The sequence below is a fragment of the Branchiostoma lanceolatum genome, chromosome 7 (assembly GCF_035083965.1).
Source record: "Branchiostoma lanceolatum isolate klBraLanc5 chromosome 7, klBraLanc5.hap2, whole genome shotgun sequence".
In the NCBI taxonomy this organism is placed as follows: domain Eukaryota; kingdom Metazoa; phylum Chordata; class Leptocardii; order Amphioxiformes; family Branchiostomatidae; genus Branchiostoma; species Branchiostoma lanceolatum.
The window spans coordinates 7,776,589-7,797,032 of NC_089728.1; the positions used below are offsets into that span (position 1 = coordinate 7,776,589).

A 20,444-nucleotide genomic window follows, 5' to 3' on the forward strand; every position below is an offset into this window, starting at 1 on the left:
TACAGCCAGAAATGTTTCCTTAACTTTGCCGTTTCGATTTTTTAAATCCATTTCATTCTTTCGTCAAAATAATTTTTGACAATCCCAATCCCTGCGTTTTTTTCTCGAATTGGTTCCTAACTTCCTACATGTACCGTCCCCAAGCGACAATTGGACAGTCCTATTGAATAGTAGTAGTAGTAGTCCTATTGAATCCAACCCCGATTTAAGTACATTGTATTCTTTCCATTAATGCTAGCATCAAAAGCTCAAATTCAGTCTACAGTTGCAAATAACCAAAACCAAAATCATCACTTGAAACTGCCCAACATATGTAGAATTCCAATGGTCCAGTCGGGGAAAGAATTTCGCGCCAGAAATTCAAAGAGGTCAAAGTTTAGCGCACACCTAAAACGAGGCAAACCGGAAATAGTCTGCAGTCCGGAAGTGATTTCGTCACTCAGACCCTCTCGAAACGAAAGGAACCAAAACAAAGGAATTTGGAGCGTATTCCTTGGCCGATTCCGGACGACTCTGCGATGGCCACCGGCGGGGAACCGACTATAGATGCTCTGACTTGCTCCATCTGCCTCGAGATCTTTCTAAAGCCTGTTATGACGTCGTGTGGCCACACGTAAGTTCTTGCCGTTTTTTTTCGTGGGCCTTTGAATCAACGTTGCAAGCTTGCTCCAGCTATTAAACCAAGCGGGCCCGTTATAATATCCTTTCCTCCCACATGACATGCCAGACAGATTGGTTGTATCGGGTATAGATTCAGCCAGCGGTTTTGTCCGCACGAAAATCGAAGTCTTTGATTCCCAGCCTCGGGTGCAAGGTGACAGCATTAATCAGTGTGTTTACGCCTACAAGTCACCTCATCATTATGATACATGGGCTGCATTCATTTCCGTCTCTTCCTTGTGAAATCAAGGATATAGCATGATCACAGTTTTCACAGAACAATGGCATAGCCGAAGAAAATGGGGAGGGGGGCAGAATGGATTTAGTATAGGAAAAGTGTAAAACATTTAAGTAACTGGGTTTGCAGGAAATCTACAATCCATACCAAAACCTTTCCCATTAATGTTAATGATTAGATTATTGGATCCGAAGATGTCAGAAAGATTAATTGTGCCTCTGTGGGACATTAAAGAAAATGGAAAGTGATCTTGAAATCTTTTCCAGGTGTGATTGGACTAATGTGTCCAGCAGTCATCGACTAATTACATCAAGGACGTTATATGGCATACGTTTTAAGCCAGTAAAAGTAACAGTATACTGTAAATGCGGAAATGTTCGAGGATTTCGCAGTAATATAATAAAAATAAGCTCTTCGCTGCGTACTTAAAACTACCGCAAAATGTTTTCTACCCCCTTGTCTACTATTGTCTGAAACACAAACTTAAAACCATCGCAAACACTCCATTTTCTCCCTTCCGTGAATTTAAAACCAGACTTTTTAAAATGCATTTACACTATTACAGTAATGGTGAAGTTTTGCTCGTTATCTCAATATCGAAGCAGATATTGGGGTGGAAAATCCTAATGTATACTTACTATAGTGTTTATCATCCATTGGATGGATGCATGTCAGAAAAATGTGGCAGCTCAAACACTTTACAGTTTGCCATCCCAATATTCATCATCAATGTCAGATTTCAATCTCCAAGCAGATTTAGAAAGGCAAAATTGTAGAAAGGCAAAATTGTAACATTTTCTTAAGCTCTCTGATCAGTTCTGCAGAGCAGCAGGCCTTTAAAAAATGGCTCTGCGAAACCAATAACTTGAGTTTCTTCATCTGCTTGGAGATAACGTGAAATCAGCCATTCATGATGAATATTGGGATGGCAGATATCTGCTTGGAGATTAGATTACATGCCCTTTGCTATGGTGCACTTACTGAAGGCTAGTTTACATTTGCAGCATGTACATGTAGCTGTCAATCTTCATCATAATGACAGGTTGTTTATTAGGCCTTACATTTCACTGTGCATGTCTGTGTTGGGGGGATGAATAGGTGTCAGCTTGTTCAGGTCAAGTTTGCAATGTCAAGTTCAAGTGGGAGACTTGACCTAAACAAGCTGACAACTCTGGTAAATCTTTCTTGGTGGTTTTTTTTTTTTTGTGATCTCTCCACCGCAAATTCATAACACTGCGAATTTTGCGTTGTATGACTTCTGTTGTAATTCCATAATTGTTTTCACCAGAAATTTAAAACCTCACAAAAAACCTCCTCCTAGAAATAATACTACTGTGAATGTTGATGAATTCACAGTTTTTTGTCCACCTTCCTCCCGCGCAGGTTTTGTTCGTCCTGTATCGCGCCCTGTCTGCAGCTAGCCTCCCCAAACTGCCCCCTGTGCAGGGAGGTGTTCGACCCGCATAAGGCCAAGAAGAACTCCGCCATCGACAAGCAGGTCAACAACACCAAGGGAAGCTGTAAGGGCTGTGGCAAAAAGGTCCGGGAAAATCTTTAAGGCCACAGCAAGTCAATGTTATGAATGACGTCCTCTCAAGGTTCCAAATCTAATGTCAGAGTGTGAAAAGAAAACAAAATGGGTGAAAGAAAAAATGCTTAAATTTTCAAAATATAATACTGTTATAAACATCATAACAAGAACTTGTGAAGTGAAAAAAATAGTGTTGTAGCCTAGTATCACTTACCAAGTCGAACTTGAATTTCAAGGCTAGTGTAACTTCTTCAACTTGGTACAAGTACATTACAATTAAGTCTACCAATACCACACAACAGATATGATCCCATTTTTGGCATTTTCGTAACATGTTTACCATCTCCGTAGATAGAGGAAACCAATTTTGTTTCTTTTTTTAAAAATAAGATGAAAAAAAATGCAGGTGCTGCCGCTGATGTCATCCATGAAGTTTACTTGCTGTGACTTAATGAAAAAAAATCTGCATTTTTCTGCTGAGCTGATTAATTGATTTCTGTCTGGGAATGTTGACGTCATTCAGTTCCTGCTGCTCTGCTAGTGATATATTATCCGCCTTATTAACCTTCTTCCTGCTGCCTAGCCCCACAACCAATGCAAAGTTGGTACCAAACAGCAACCTCAGCAGGCTGAAGGTTAATTGGATTGTTAAATAAGATAAACAAGAAATCTACAAACTTTAAGGCTCAGAATATTTCATGGAGGTATGAGGTCTCCAGACTCTTGTTTGCAATGTTTTGTCCCACCTTGAACAGTCAGCCTTTATTTTAGTGTGTATATAAGTAAGTTTTAATGATATTTATACACACTTGTATTGGCAATTTGATTCCAGCCCTTCCAGGCAGCCTATATCGTGGATTTGCATAAATATCAACTGGGCCCAAAATAGGCACCTGCAATCTGCAAGCTAGGTCCAAAAATACCAGGTACTAATGAAGGTAGCTGAACGTTATTTGCGGGGATAAAAACAAGGCTCTGGAAAGGGTTACGAGTCAACATATAGTGCAGATCACAGCATGCGAGTACCAGTGCTGTCTGTTCATATGGGAGGAAGCATCACTGTCATGCCAAACCCCCCTTTGTACCTCTTTGTTGTAGTACTGTAAATTCATTTCCTTTCATTTTTGTTTTATTTCATAGTAGGAGGGAAAAGGAGGTTTTTGTGGTGTTTTAAATGCAAAGTAATACATTCAATTTGGTAATGCATAAACTTGTCATAACTTTGCTGCGGAGAGGTCACTAGAAAACCCTGAAAATAAAATCACTTTGAAAATTTCAAAATCAGAGTATTTATTCTTCCAACAAGGAAATCAATGTATCTAATAGATGCTTCAGGTGGTGATTTCATGATAGCCAAGGGTGGATATGCACATTACAGCTAGTCTAGTAAAACAGGTCCTTTTGGAAGAAATCTATTCTAATAAAGCTTGACACTTTGACAGCGATAACCTTTAATTTGGCCTCTCTAAATTTAAGAAATTTTGTTGATTTCTTGCAGGCAACCAAATTGCAGGTAAAAGTTGGCAACCTTCAAATTTGCAAGTAATAAAAAGGCTGTATCCAGCAGGATTGTTATACCCCTGTCACACAGCAGGAAATTTGACTGGTCGACGAAGCTGTGATCGAGCTCTGAATGAAATTTTCGGCAGTAATCCACCCGGTGTCCTCTTGATCATCGCATGATTTTTAGAGATCGCCCTATGTCCGTCGATGTTCGTTGTCCCCTGAGCCATGTGTAATGTGATGGGGTAGATTTTTGGGTGAAAAATATGGTTGGGTCTCTGGCAATTTTTTTAATTCAGCGACCGTTTGGCGATAAAAAAATACAGCAAAAGCTCACTGACTGTGTGACGGGCTTATCTTGCCACTTAAGTTCAAGATTCATTACAGAAGTCAAGTTGAAGAGAACTTAAAAGAGACGCTATGTATATGGCCATCCAATAAGCTAATAGTTGAAAACAAAATTATATTGTAGATAGTCGCTGACTAGTTGCCACCATTAGGTACGTACTTACAGACTTTCTTTGGGTTGTCAAATAAATAGGATAAGATTTCAAAATCAATACACTGTAAATCAGGAGCCACAAAGGTGCCGGGCCAGGTCACAGCGCTGTTGCTAAATACACCCCGCGGGCGCAGCCAAATGTGTGGGGTGCAACCTACGCCATGATTACTTCATTTTTATTCGTGGGTCCTCATAAGTCTTTTGGTTCACGGGTGAAGAAGTTGAAAAATGATTGTGCACCTCTCTGGTTTTTATGACTTTCGTGAACAGTTTTCATGTTGTGTGAAAATTAAGATTGTTTGCAAAGTACTCCCCATGGATATATTCATCTTTATTCTTATTCTTGGATCCTCATACATGTACATGTAAGTCTTCTTTTGAGTTTTGCATGATGTTTAGTTGAAAAATCGATGTGCACTTTTCTGTTTTTTATGACTTCTGTGAACAAATTGCATGGTATGTGAAAATTAGGATAGTTCGCAATGACCTGGCCATTATGTATAACCTTTCCCACGCTGACTAATATTTACTACTTTATGATCTTTATAAGTCTTCATGCCATACAATTGAGGAATTAGTGTAGTTTACCATCCATGTGATTCATGTAATCTGTATTGCTAGCAACAGGAGGAAACTTGCAGTAGCCTGCGCAGCAGCAGCCGACCAATGTACTAGTCCCTAGACATAATTTGTATTTTTGCATGGTAGAATTTCTTATAGGATAGGTAGGATATGTTGCATATATCAAACTGAATTCTTTTTGAACTGAATTTTCAGATGTCCTTGGCCAAGATGCGTTCCCACAATACCTCCTGTTCCAAGCTGACCAAGACCATGCCCAAGTTCTCCCCAGTGGCACCCACTTCTCAGCCCATTCCAAGGTAACATCAGCTTCTGTCATGTTAAGTGCTGCATACTTAAACTCATGTTCAGGTTCAGGTCCGGATTCAAGTCCAGGGATTCGGGTTCAGGTCTGGACTCAATATTACATGATTTGGATAAGTCCAATTTTTGTGTTGGCAATTGCAGTTTTCAACTTTGATTCAGAATGACTTCTACCAACGCAGATGAACTGTGAAGTGAAGTCATGAATCATGATTGCACACATACCAAGAATTCCACCTGTTTTTCTGTGACCCTTTTCTTGTACTACACAAAGCCCATGACCATGCGTTGTTGCTTGTGTTTTCTTCCCAGCAATGTGCCTAACCGCTCCACGTTCATGTGCCCGTACTGCGGACTGAAGAATCTGGACTGTTCCGCTCTGGTCAGGCACTGCAACGACGCCCACCGGGACGACAATAAACAAGTGGTCAGTTGTACAACCATTATTACCTCCGCAGAGAAGGTTTTTGTCAGCATTCGTATGTGCGTGTGTGCGTGTGTGCGTGTGTGCGTGTGTGCGTGTGTGCGTGTGTGCGTGTGTGTGTGTGTGTGTGTGTGTGTGTGTGTGTGTCCATCTGTGTACATGATAAGTCGAGAATGCCTGGATGGATTGTCTTGATAGGTGTCTTGGTAGGTGGGTAGTTTTTGTGAGACCTCAAATTGATTAGATTTTGGGCCCCCTAGCAACTTGCTATGGTACCGCTTCGGAACTTCCGGTTTTGATATCTTGTGTTCTGGACATGCTATGGTCATGATTTTTTAGTGGTAGATAGCTCTTGTTTGTTAATGGCATTCCTTTAGAGAATTTAAAACAATTTTTTAAACAAATTTTTATACGTATATTTTTTTGTTCAACATACTGGCAGGTGTGATAGATTTTGTTGTTTTTGTAATCCCACAGCAGAAATATGGGGGGAAATTTCTAAAGTATGACATTACATGCTGTTTTTTTTCTACAGGTGTGCCCTATATGCTCCTGCATGCCATGGGGAGACCCCAGCTTCAAGAGTGCTAACTTTATCGGTCACCTGAATGTCCGGCACAAGTTTGAATATGACACATATGTGGTAAGAGTTGACACTGTACACCCACAGAACATGTTACACTTTCGCTAAATCCTTTTTTAGCTTATCTTAAACATTTTTATCATTCTATATGTAAATAGGTATCACTACATACAATGAATATAATATATGTACTGATGCCTATGTACATGTTATGTGTTCATTTCCTTTTAGTTTGTACTTAAGATTTTTGCTGGGATTGCAGGAATGAAAATTGTGTGAATCACATGCTTTAAAAGCATGTTCTATAAAAATGTATGCAATGTATTCTATGTCATGCTATATTGTGCAAATTTCTATTGTCTATCCAAGAAACCATTGTTTTTGTTTTGTCAAGTATCAACTATGTAGCCTACAGATACTGACTGTAGCGGATATCTGATATTCTGCAGGATTTTGAAGCAGATGATGATTCTATGTTGGAGGAGGCTATCAGAAGATCTCTGTCTGAATAGTACTAGTGGTCGTGCAGTCTTACTTATTATACATGGTGAGTTACTAGGCACGTTATCTACATTTAGATGTATAAACTTGCCCTTACTAGATAAGATTAGGATAGAAGAAGTTTAGTCAAATACATTTTGTAGATGATAGAGTAGGCCTACGAAAATTAATGTTGTGTTTCTGATTACGTTCCTGAAAATATTAGGGTTGGTAGGCAAGGACTTTCTTTTTTTACTAATGTCTAGAATCCATTCTTATATCAGCTGTTCAAATCTATAATCTGTTGACAGAGTGTGAAATACAGAAAGTCTGTACAAAAATTTTGAAGACTACTCGGAATTCTGTTGTGAATTTCATTGATTAGATGTCAGATCAGAAATTTTATGTGCCTGGCCAGTGGTTGACCAAAAAAAAAAGGCTAGGGTCGGCAGGCTGTTGCTGGTGTCAGTTGAGTTACCAGAAACACAACCTAGGCCTGATGATCACATGTCACTTAAACATTCATAACCAACAAATCTTATATATCTTTGATGTTTTTGGAAATCTGCAATATTTTTGTAGACCGTATGTTTCCTGAATACGCTGTATTATACATTCATATTCATCTGATAGACCTGTGACACATGTGCAGGTGACCCTTGTGTAGATTTTACTACCATTACTCACTTATGGTCTTTTATCTGGGATGCACTCCACTGGAGAGGAACATCTAAAGATCCTTAAAAGCACATTATGGAGGAGGCCAAAGAGGGGTGCATGGCTTGAAACTTGTGTACAGTATAACGTTAAATACTGTAGATTCATTTACTTTGCAGTGGCTTTTGCAGTACGAGAGAAAATGATATTTTGCAGCATTTTAAATTCATGGTTGAAACAATTCTGAAGTACAGTTAGTAGTCATACAGGAGAGATGTATTCATGATGTCATGAGTTGGTGATGGAGAGGTCATTGCAAAAATAAAACTGCAGCGAAGGTTTCAAGATTTACAGTAGCTTGTAACTTGTGAACAATATGAAAGTGACTGTAGGAGATATTTTGATGTAGAAGCCTTTATTTTTGCCTTCCTTCAACCTTAGTGCATGGATGGACCTCTTATTAGCAGGAAGTTCAAAGAGCCATATTCTATTCAAACGACATTTTCATGTCTTTTCTCTGCGTATGAAGTTAAGCTCCAAGGACTGGGGATCACCAGAACTGACTGGAGGGTCTACGCGGAGAGTAGACAAACCTGGAGAGACCTATGTATGTCTGTAGCCGCCATGCAACAAGCCCTGATGCCTACAAACGATTGATTGAAGTTTAGCCACCCTATTTTCTTCCATTACATGTGCCTTTGTTTTGAGAAACACTTACTCACACCTATGTTCTGCCCGTATCAGGACCACAAGCTGAATGATGAGTCATGGACTGCAAGCCTGGCCTGTCCAACACCATGGAAGTCTGGACAGGGAGATGTCGAACAACGAGGCAGAGAGGAGACCACTTCAACATGACAACACTTCTTATATCAAAAACTTTATTTATCTCACTGTACTTAATATCAACTAATTACTCTTAACATATTGTGCAAATGGACTAACTCAGACGTATCCTATAAAGTTTCAGACTTTGTTTCAATGAATTATGTTTTAACGTAACTATGTAAGATTCATGCTGAGGCCATACTGAATTGATTATGTGGATGCCATCCTCTTTGCACTACAAAATTTATGTGAGCTTGGGACAAAATAGAAGTTTGGCAAAACAAATGTTGCCTTCATTGTGAAATCAGGGAGTGGTCAGGGAGGTTTTAGAAATGACTGATCTTATATAGTTATAAGAAAATAAGACATACCAAACAATACATTCTTTATCTTCTTTCACATCACCTGGAAAACTTTGGAAAACTTCGTTTGGGCTCGAAATGTTTTTCGTGCAAGGAGTAAGTTTACAACAAAATGTAGTATCTGTTTTCCGATAGTTTTTAAAAGTTTTTTCACACATTTGGTCATTTTTCAGCTTCTTTGCAAGAAGTAAGTTTACAACAAATGTAGTATCTGTTTTCCAATGTTTTTTAAAGGTATTTTTTCACATTTTTGGTCATTTTGCAGCTTCTTCGTCCAATTTACAGTGTGGTGGTAAACTTGGGGTGGGGTTAGAATGGGCAAAAATGATGCGCGCACGGATGTCATCCACGTAATCAAGTCAGCGTGGAAAAAAATTGAATCCTCGTCACTTGTCAGTCATTGAGAATACTGCTGGTAAAGTATTGAACTAATAAGTACCTTAATCTGCTCTTAGGGAAATTTAGTCTGAAATGTGTGCCTGCATATACTTCCCAGGGATAGCTGTTGTTATAGTAGAGTTAGCATATGTACATGTGTATATTATGTTAATAGGTGATAATGGTATCATATTTTGTATTGTTAGGTGTATCCATGTTGTAAATAGAGTAATACAAACAGCCATGGGGTCAGAAATAGTACTTGTATACTGATGTTTCCTGGTATCAGGCAGGTATCGTTGTTGGAGGGTTTGGTATCTGTTTGGCATACTGTACTTATGAGATGCGCTGACAAGGGTTAAGGTTGTTATCTAGGTCAAGATGGAAAATTATGAACTGTTTGTGTGTCATAGTCTCCTGCTGAATGCAAGGCTTTGTTGAAAAGCATTGAAAGGTCACTAATATAAAGAGTTGCACAGAATGTATCCTTTCATCTGTGGTTATGAGGTGAAAAAGAAAAGCTGTTAAGTTAATCAGACTACCATTTCTAAGATGAAATATCTGCCTGGTTGACAACCATAACGATAACGATCAGTACGACTCAAGTTGAATTTTGTTACTCCTTGTCATTTAACCTTCTCCCTGCTACCTAAACCCCATAACCAATAGAGAATTGGTGGCTAAATGGCTGCTTCATTCTTCTAAAGGTTAAGAGTGCAGAAAATGAAGGGCATGTGACATGTTATGGGCCAAACAAGGTTAACTCATGCAAGGTTGTAGCAAATGACAAAGAGTTCAAGTTGTAAAAGTTGATCATAAAAGATGTTATAGATACAGACACAAGCATTCCTTACAGACTTTCCAAGTTATGGCCTGGTCACATTCATTGTACAATAGTCATATGATCGCAAACTGAGGGTGTTCTTGGGACAGTTGCACATTAGCCTGTGTTTACACAAGCTCTCGGGCGGAGGTTAATGACCCCCACCCCTAGGGGGCGGTATCCGCCACTAGGAGTGCGATTTCGTCAGGTTAAGTCGCACATGTTTAATACAAAATTCAGTTGTTACAGAAAGGGCTGTTTTACGTCCTTGTTGGTGATTGGTTCTGCCTCAGCCAGCTTGAAAATTCTACGACATCAAAATTGTACAACAGCCTACGACGAATGTGACCAAGCTGTTATATCAGTGAAGAAGGGTATGTGCAAATAAATGGTTCCTCTGTATGTATCTGTTACATGTATATCCCATATGTCCTTGTGTATACTTTCAGCTCGAATCCTTTACTAAAGGACGTTCTATATTTAGAGGGGGTGGGGCTCAAATTGCTTCAGTTCATCTGAGTTGATGTAAGCAAAATGCCCTTTGCAAAGGTTGCCAGTAGAATGTATAATGTTGGTGCTAAGGTTTGTAAATAGAAGGCAATTATTGTTTTAGAGATACACGTAAAGATGTCTGTCTTATCCTTATTGTGTTTCACACATTTCCTTGAAGATTAACTTTTTGCATAACTATAGGACAATACTAGCTTTTAAGGTATTGCATTTATATTTATTCATCATGCTAATATATTAACTATTCTCAATGGAGAGATATCATGTCTTCTAAATTACTGCTGTTATTATTAATATCATTATGCACACTTAACATAGAACATATTTCAACTAGATCATTGTTGTAGTAATATTTTAGTTTGATATGTATTGTAGTGACGACATTGCCAATAAATCGGTACTAGAATGCCATAGAAATTGCAAACATTCGTGTAGTGTTACTTTTGCATCACTTGAAAAACCACGATTTGACCGACAATTCTTAGAATATTTACAGCGACATGCATGGGTTTTACGACATCCTTGGTTTGGTGTGTAGGCCATAGATCATGAGATAAAGATAGGGAAAGCAGCGGGGAAATCAATATTACGCCCCGGGTGTCAATACCCTGCACATGCCTTAGAAGGAAATCAGTCGATCGGCTCTTGCACTTGCCCGTCCATTAGGTGCTAAGCCAGCCACAAAGCTACAGTTTACTGAACATATGTGTAATAAGGTAACGCTTAAAAAAACTACTTATTTTGTCGTTAGACATTTTCAGAAGAAGTAGTGAAATTCCGGAAAACTGATGTTTGCAAGGCATCGTTATGTCTTGAATTGATCATAATCTTTACGACCGACGTAAAAGTGCCACCTGGCGATCCTTGTTAGAAATGCACAATGTCTCTCGCGCTAAGACGTGAGGGCTGTTAAGATTTGACGTGCCGAATACCAGCTAGCCGGAGCCAGCGTCGTTTTAATGTACGTGGCTGAATTTCACAAATGGGCAAGATGTGTTGCAACCTGAGTAACAGTGCTCTGACTGATAGTGAATTATGACTTGCCAAGTTCTACCGGAGGGCTTATAATATCATATATCAGGGCTGTGGAAGGGCGGCAAGCAGTTAATGACACGATTGTGAAAATTACTCAGGAGTTTGGAGGGATTATAGAAAGTTCTTTTTTTTTCATCCTGGGTTTTCCCCTTCAGTGCTTCAAAGGACATCGATTCAGCGCTAGCATGTGCCTAAATGAACCCCCCCCCCCAAAAAAAACACAACACTGCCATGTAAACGATATACGTCCATTTCAAAGCTTCAAGGCTAACGACAAACCATCAGAGTGCATCATTTGCTATGTTGCAGATAAGACCTGCACAAGCAGATACAGTGATACAAACTTTCTGACCACAAACCGTCAATCGAAGTGTACATGCCAGGCTGGGGGTGCAGGTACAGATACTGAACCGGGAGGACGGACATCCTGCACGAAGCCCAGATTGCACATCCTACCCCAGTATGAAGTAGAAGGATTCTACTAAAAGGCACCGATTGAAAATGCACCTCATGTAATCATATCTAAAGCATCTAAGGCCTAAGTAACTAAGTGACGAGGTCTAAAAATAAAAATCAGAAATATCCGGATCAAACGATAGCGTCAGCTTCAAACAGTGCGGCACATCCTGAAACGTGCATTAGATTAGCGGGGGTCGGGTGCAAGCCCGTCATAGTCACGACTGCTGACGTTTAGGAGCGTGGAGTGGAGATATCACGAGAAAGATATTAATGGAAGTGTTTGCGGCACAAAGAAGGCCAGTGTGGTGATGGAAGTGTGGTAATTAAGAGACGGATTACGACTGAAAGGGGCAGCTAGCCTACATTCATGCTAGATATATATCTACCTGTCAACGCGCTATAAGAATACATGGTTGTTATTCAGCACCATGGACATGGACAGCAGTGATCACTTATTGTTATTCCGCAATGAGAGATGACAATAGCTGTTATTCAGCACCATTGACAGGGACAGCTACAAATGTATGGTCACACAAATGTTATTCCTCATCATGGACAGGGACAGCAATGGTCACATAACTGTTATTCCTCACCATGGACAGGAACAGCAATGGTCTCATAACTGTTATTCAGCACCGTGGACAGGGATAGCAATGGTCACATAACTGTTATTCAGCACCGTGAACAGGGATAGCAATGGTCACATAACTGTTATTCAGCACCGTGGACAGGGATAGCAATGGTCACATAACTGTTATTCCTCACCATGGACAGGGACAGCAATGGTCACATAACTGTTATTCAACACCGTTGGCAGAGACAGCAATGGTCACTTAATATCATTCCGCATTGATAGGGACAGTGATGGTCATTAAACTGTTATTCAACATCACTGACAGAGACAGAGACAGCAATGTATTCAGCACCATGGACAGGGACAGCAATGGTCACATAACTGTTATTCAGCACCGTGGACAGGGACAGCAATCGTCACATAACTGTTATTCAGCACCGTGGACAGGGATAGCAATGGTCACATAACTGTTATTCAGCACCGTTGACAGGGACAGCAATGGCCACTTATTGTTATTCCGCAATGAGAGACAACAATAGCTGTTATTCAACGCCATGGACAGGGAAGCAATACTCACGTTTTTTTAAAATGCAGATAATTGCCTTGCAGACTTTTGGAAAAGAGTAGTCACACTAGGCAATAAACAGCAATACTAATCTTCAAATAAGTAATGATTCTTGCCAATCTGTCATACACACCATTTCATCCGCCTCTAGAACATTTCCACACGATGAAATGCCGTAACTCATTGCTGTCGTTAGACATGCGACCGGAAGTGTGAAGTGTAAGACGGATGACATTGTCACGGCAATGGCACTAGACGATGGATGTCCCGTCAGATATTGCTTGGATAGAACTTTTCCCGACAACCTCACATGATAAAAGTCGATCCTTAGGCTAGTAGTGTCAGTATTTGTCTCAGCCAACCGTACATCATACACATACGATCTGACTGCACGACCGGGGACGTCAATGTCAGTGTCAGCCGGGCCTTCACTTTTTGACAATCTGCCATGGAAATCAAGCTGGTCACTATGGTGGATGCGACGGGAACTTCTACGAAACGAGGGGTTTCACGTTATGAATACAAAATGAGAAAGATGAATCGATCTGAAGTTGTTCATCGTAACGATGGAAGTTTTCAATGGAGAAGCCAAGCAGACAACGCTATTTGGTGATCGTGTTTTGAGGACAAGTTAGAAATTATTCAGACGACCTTATGCAGTCAGGATGTTGAGGAGGAGATTATTGCCCATACAGCTATTTGGTGCATCCAGAGCATTCCAGAGCAAGACTTATTTTTGAAATTAGACATTGTGTCAATGGAACACATATTCCTATCTTAAAAGAATGTTATAAAGGCATTTTCATTAAATTTTTATTCAAACGGCATAGACATCTTCAAATGCACCATCCTCCTCCACGCATAATATAGCCTATAGGTCTCAATATCTTATATTAAAGAAGATCAATAAATGGAGGTATTCTATTCAAAACAATATTATTCCCATAGCTGCCAGTGATAATCAGAGAGTTACCCGTAAGAAATCACATTGCTAACGTCGTGATAAATCAGAGTTGCTCTCAGGCCAGCCCCCGCCGGAAAACAAGCGCCCCTTCCCCCCGATACCATAGTGATCCGTTCTATCATGGCGGGAAGCTATCCCCGGCGGCACGGGCTCCGTGGTCGGAATACCACTCGACGATTGGGGAGGGAGGTCCCGGGTGGCGTGCCCTTCATCAGGCCCGAATTCATCACTACCGTGGCCGACAACTAACAACACGTTTCTACACCCCTGGTGTTTCTGCGCAACACACCTGCTTCAGCTTCGCAAGACCCCTGCTTTTGCTGCGCAACACACCTCTATTTTAGCTGCACAATACACCCCTGTTTCAGCTTTGCAACACACCACAGTTAAAGCTGTACAACGCAGCACTTCTTTAGCTTCGCAAGGCCCTAGCTTTAGCTGAGCAATACACCTGTACTTCACTTAGCTTAGCGGCATCCCTACTGAAGCTGCGCAACACACCTATGCTTTAGCTGCACAATACAGCCCTGCTTTAGCTTCACAACACACCCCTGCTTTAGCCGCGAAATAGATCCATGCTTGTACTTGTCGGCCACGGTACATAAGGGCCCGTATTTATCACCACATCCCGGTACGTGGATGGAAAATCACCCGCTCATGATGGAAGCGTCACATCCTCGACTGGCTGTCAGAAATCACAATCATTCAACAGATTATCACAAAGAGATAAAAACTTCACTTTTGAAAGTATATCGCAAAAGATCTATATCTGCTGGATGCTACAGCTATCTATACCTAGTTTATGGCTATCTTTGCATTGATACCGGAATTAAGAAGCTATTTACATTGTACTATAATTTAACTGCCTATCTACTCTTCAGTAAAATTGTCCAGTGAACATGGGTCTATGGGTTTATCATAACACCGCATTTGCCATATATACATCAACGCCAATGATGTGTAAATTATCAAGTTATGATTGAAAACCACGTGAGGTTCACCAATATCTCGCCCACTGCAAATGTGACAGTGCTAAATAGTTCAATTATTGGACGTTAAACACACGTGGAGAAGAACTAGGCCACGGGTCGAAGGTTTGACGGGTTGGTGCGCCCTCCGCTCCGTACGTCAAGCCCAACCGACCCGGCACACATACATAACGCCTTCGGCATGGGTAAGGCCCTCATTCCGCTAGACGGTGATCGCACTGCGACCTTGCTGCGACCTAAAGTGGATTTGTGTTACCCTTGACTTTAAAATGGGACCGGGAATATAATGCAAAACGTATGACTAAAACGACAACAGAACACAGAAGGCGTAGAAAGATTAGTTTTTTTTACTAGTAATCGATGAAATTCGTTTAGCGCTTTGTCAAATCGCCCGGTCGCAGCGAGGTCGCCAACGTGCCACAGCTTCAGTGAGAGAGGGGCTTTACGCCCTCATTCCACCAGACAGCGATCGCATTGAAACCTAAAGTGGATTTGTGTAACACTTGTTTTCATAATTGGAATATCAAGCAAAATGTAAAAGTATGACTGAAAGGACAAAAAACACACAAGGCGTAAAATAAGTCGTTTTTCATGAATGAAATTCGTTGACCGAACTGTGAAATCTTAGGTCGTAGCGAGGTCGCCGCCCTAGTGTATTGAATGGTGGTGTCAGCATCGCGCTGAAGGGCTCCAGGGAACAGCACCGCACCACTGATATAGGTCATACCTGTGTCTGTATCTTAGGAGGTGTAATTAGTGGTGTAGACGACCGAGTTAAAGCAGGCTGTTTGACTTATCGATGTGATATGGGACAAATCAATGCGTCAGGTGAAACAACACGACGGAAAACTGACATAAAATATAAAAACAAAACTTTTATAATAATTCGTGTATCGATTTGCAATTTATGGATTTGTAATTCTACATATATCTATAGATATTTTTCAGTAGCCTTCGGTCAGAGCAGTGCAATAAATATGTAGATTAAGATTTTCCTGTCTTTTCCCCTGGTGATGATGATTGACGGGAGTCTTAGACGACATCGTACTTGATAGAACTTGAACACGACACGAGCTGCCTGTTCTTGGTGAATCTGAGGTAAAGTTTTGAACTAACAGCACCAACACTTGCAACAGACGCTCAGGATTGCTGCAGATGTTTAAGTACCCATAAAATTCGATCTGGCCTCTTTAATGATCATGCAGATGGCAGCCGACGGCGATTTGGGACCATCTAGCACACGAACCTATAATGAAACCGTTAAGCCCACATTCGATCGCACGTGTGTACAAATGAAATCAGTTCTGAAGGAATTTTATAGCTGCACTCCATGCATATATATATACACATACACACAGCGTGGGAACTTTACAGTGGAAGGTATCTAGGAATACTTAACATGCTTTTGTTGTGAACACTTTCATTAATGTTTATGACAAGGGTCGATAGACAATTTTGTCCGGTCAGATCTTGGCAGGTTTTACATGTCCAAAGTTAAGATTCTGTCAAGAATTGAAGCAACAGCACTCTTTTATACTTCTGAGGAAGTGCTCGCTCAAAACGAAGCAATTTTTCACAACCATAACTACGTCAAACAACCGGGTTGTATAAGACAACAGTGCTGCCGAATATACCATCCTGTCTCATAATCCGCTTTACTATACGTATCGAAGATACAATCTTCTATGATGACCTTTGTTGATTTGAGACGAAAATACTGTCCACGTTTTACAATTGGTATTAGAGTGTGATCGGGATATGGCGTTTGGGAGGACGGCTATCATTTTGATTTATGACCAAAGTGTTGATGAAACCGTGTGCGCGAAGCTACTCATCTTGTTCTTGCTCTTCCGGTGGCTACCAGCCCTGTAAAACCGTCCAGGTATAGATGCGTCCACTGAACGCTTGTGTGATCCTCGGCAGCTCTTCCAATAGGCAATACTACACTTGCCTTGCCTCGGGGATCTGGTGAGGTCTGTAATAATCCTTTGCGAACGAGAAATCCATAAGAGGCTATTTGCGTTATCAGTATTGAAATAACGCCGGCAACTGAGCGTAAATATGCTCACGCTGATGTGCTGCTAGCTTTATTAAAAATCTAAGGGAGGGAACATTATTACTGCTGCCGAGGAGATGATGTTTTCACGGCCGGTGGTTTGTTTGTTTGTTTGTTGTTTGTCAGACGAAACTGTGGCGTCAAATGGCAGAGTGGCTAGGTTAGAAGACACAAGATCAAGAGGTTAAGGGTTCGATTCCCGCCTGGACGTTGTTTCCTCAAGAAAATCACGTTACACGACATTTCGCACTCCTCCTAGGTGTTAATATGGCTATCTAACGTCGGTTGGGCAGGTAAAAGGTGCTGGAAGGAGAGGGATGGGCTCCATCTTCCAATACTATATCCTAGACACAGGTAACAACACACTGCCCCTACGGCCTAAAAAAAGGCAATCGGACTACCTTTACATAAAAAGTTGTCCATGGATTGTTATAATGTTTCGTAGTGGGTAGATTATGGTCATGCGAAGAGGTGATGAAACGCTTGTAAGAGGTCTGTATTCATATTAGTATATAGGATTTTTGTAAAGTTTGACTCGTGCAAGTCGAGGCCGTTTCTCATCTTTGGAATGAATCCTTGAACTTGACATGCACCGAACGTCGTCATTAGTCTTAAGGGCTTGCCTGTGAGCTATCTTTGATTTGAATTCTAACTAGCTGGAAAATATATGGCCGTAAAAGAAAACGTACGCTCAGGTTAATTGGACAGTGAGAGGAGGTGACAAAAAGTTTTCTGCTTTAGAGTATAAACAACATATATTTAGTATATTGGAGCTGCAATTCACGCTTAAGTTTCAGAATCTATAGCAGGTTAGGGTCAGGCGTGAAATAGTGTGACTCTATTTTACACACTATAGGAATACCTGCCCCTGTACTTAGAGCATTTAACCTTGTGGTAATAGCCGATTGGATATCCATTCAAACATTAAAAAGTGGGTACCCATAATTAAAACGACCTGACATAAATGTGTGTGTGTAGCCATCGTAATCACCTCCTTCCTGGACGAGTGCCAAAACAAACTTCGAATTCTCCAAGCATCCTATTACACCATTCCCGCCTTACATCTTGGCAGGTTGTCACTCTACAATGTTCACATCAAGACAAACAAACACACACACCGTTTTCACGGAGGTAACAAAACGGACGGGTTTTACAAGGAAAGTTGGTGACTCGAGACGCCCATTTTTACACGGTCAACACGGTCCGAGAAACCCCCCTCCTCTTGAGCCTCTCGAAATGAAGCCAATCAACACTTCATTTAGAAACATGTCCGCGGCAGATGGGCAATCACACTACTGGGAGGGGAGGGTCGTTTAGCCTAAATGTAAGGGAGGGAGAATTAACGGGTTATGCTGGTGAGATGAGGAACTCGGGTTAAGAGTAACCTTTACTAAACAATAACTACTGAAACACATGGGAGATTCCAAAAAAATTGAAACACATACAATGTACTTTGCAATTTGAAACCCATACGCTTTGTTAGTTTGAAATCATTGTATGTTACTGTATTCCTTATGTTATCTGTACGTTGATTGCAATTCTACGTTATTCATATATTGTATTTCACTCTCCTGGAAAAATAGCTGTCACTTTGATAGGCAACTAAAGGAAAGTTGTTACTCCAATAAACTCCTTTACTCGTGTACGTTCGACATTACAGTACAGTACAGGGCATTTGCAATACACGTTACGCCAATGTATGGTTAGGTCATCAATTGAGTTTTCGTCTACTACATGTATCTTATATGACGGAAATCTCTAAAAGGACACGAAAGATTATAGGAGGAGCATGATTTTCTGTAGCATCTTTTGGCCTAATTGGTCTAATCTCTACCTACGAGAAGCCTCATCTGTCCTACCTACGGCAAACCTCACCTGTCTGTCTTGTTTAACCTTTGTGTGACATTACTCCTAGATTCTCCCTCCCCCAGCCACAAGCGACCGTTTCACCGCGAACATTTTTGTCCAAGACTATAGCGCTGCCGCGAACTTAAAACCACCGCGAACACTCCATTTTCCCCTTAGCGCGAGATAAAACCATGCGAACTTAAATGCATTTACAGTATATCTCAGAATCCTCCAGATTAGCAGAGATTGACAGGTCGTTATTAGTCTTGTGTGATTGGTCGGATGTTTGGACTTGGTTCTGATTGGAGAAGAACATAGGTCAGAAGGGCGTGACCACACCAGTTTGGGCCGCACTGGCTCCTTCACCAAACCGGCAAGTAGATCTTTTGGGAACGCATTCAGGTTAAGAGTTTATTAGGCTACATCCGGGACTGTGGCAAAAGGTCAATGACCCTACAACCTACTGTTATACTTCTGCTTTCCATATATACGAACTCTTCCCCACCCCTTACATACTATTATACACGTTGCCGTTTAACTACGTGCAAGGAGGGAGAATTAACAAGAGTTATGCCAGTAAGATTGAGAGGTGTACAATTTCTAAGAATAATTCGGATCAAGGGAACAAAAAGTTCTGAAACACATATCTTAAGTAACTCTTGTGTGACATTGCGTTTACTTTCCATATTTACGAACTCTTCCCCAGCCCTGACGTACTACTGGAATTATTCACGTTGTCCGAGGGTCCCAACTGACTCTCGTCCCCTGGCTTGCGTGACTTGTCTCCTTCCCGGAGCAGCGTGCGTAATGATGACGTCTGATTGGCACCGCGCTGTCTGGCGCGGAGTGATCTATCTCAACTTAAACGGCATAATGACTGCCTCCACAGAGGGCACACACCTGCACAACTTTTGTTCCGCTCAGATGAAATTATACCGGTTTCTCCTTGTGACACGACTGAACACTTTAGGACGTGCATAATTCAGATGCCCCAGGGACAGTGCGCGGTCGAACTGCAGCCTTGCTTGCTTGGTGTTCTGTAAGAACGAGACGATTCAAAGGACCAAAGAGGGTTGAGGGAAACGGATCGGAGCTGCGGTCTTTTTACCTCCGTGACAACGGAGTTTATGTGTTTGTTTGGTTTAAATGTCTTGGTGTGCACCCGCAGTTCTGTTAATATAAGGCGGGAGTGGTGTAATGGGATACTTGGAGAATTGGAGGTATGGTTTGGCTCGGGTCCAATGGCGATGTAGTTGAAACTAGCATTGAAGACTTACGTTTGCAGTCGATTTCAACGCTGTTCATAATACACATCTTTTCACCCTTGACCAGCCTGGCAACTTAGGTGCAATATGTTTTCAGGCATGGAATTCATTACGGTTTCTGTAGGATGTTCGGTCAACGTTATATCATAATTTTGCCCGTTTCATACAATATCTTTTCTGACACAATATCTGGATATTGGGATATCATCCTTATACACGCGAACATAACCGTATACAACACGATCTGTCGAAGCACTGTTTAAGTACATGTAGGCCCGCTCGACCAACCAACGTAATCAGTTCCGAGTTCCCGGAAACCCCCTTC

The 20,444-nt window shown here is 41.1% G+C and overlaps 1 protein-coding gene across 1 annotated transcript; it reads left to right on the forward strand.

Annotated features, from left to right (window-relative positions):
• Positions 1 to 257: 257 nt before the first annotated feature.
• Positions 258 to 10,788, forward strand: LOC136438974 (E3 ubiquitin-protein ligase RNF166-like). The gene is made up of 7 exons (XM_066434045.1): positions 258 to 613; positions 2,282 to 2,438; positions 5,212 to 5,315; positions 5,632 to 5,746; positions 6,279 to 6,386; positions 6,776 to 6,873; positions 8,208 to 10,788. The coding sequence occupies exons 1-6, from the start codon at positions 519 to 521 to the stop codon at positions 6,836 to 6,838; spliced, it is 642 nt and encodes a 213-aa protein (XP_066290142.1). The 5' UTR covers positions 258 to 518; the 3' UTR covers positions 6,839 to 6,873; positions 8,208 to 10,788.
• The last annotated feature ends 9,656 nt before the right edge of the window (positions 10,789 to 20,444 follow it).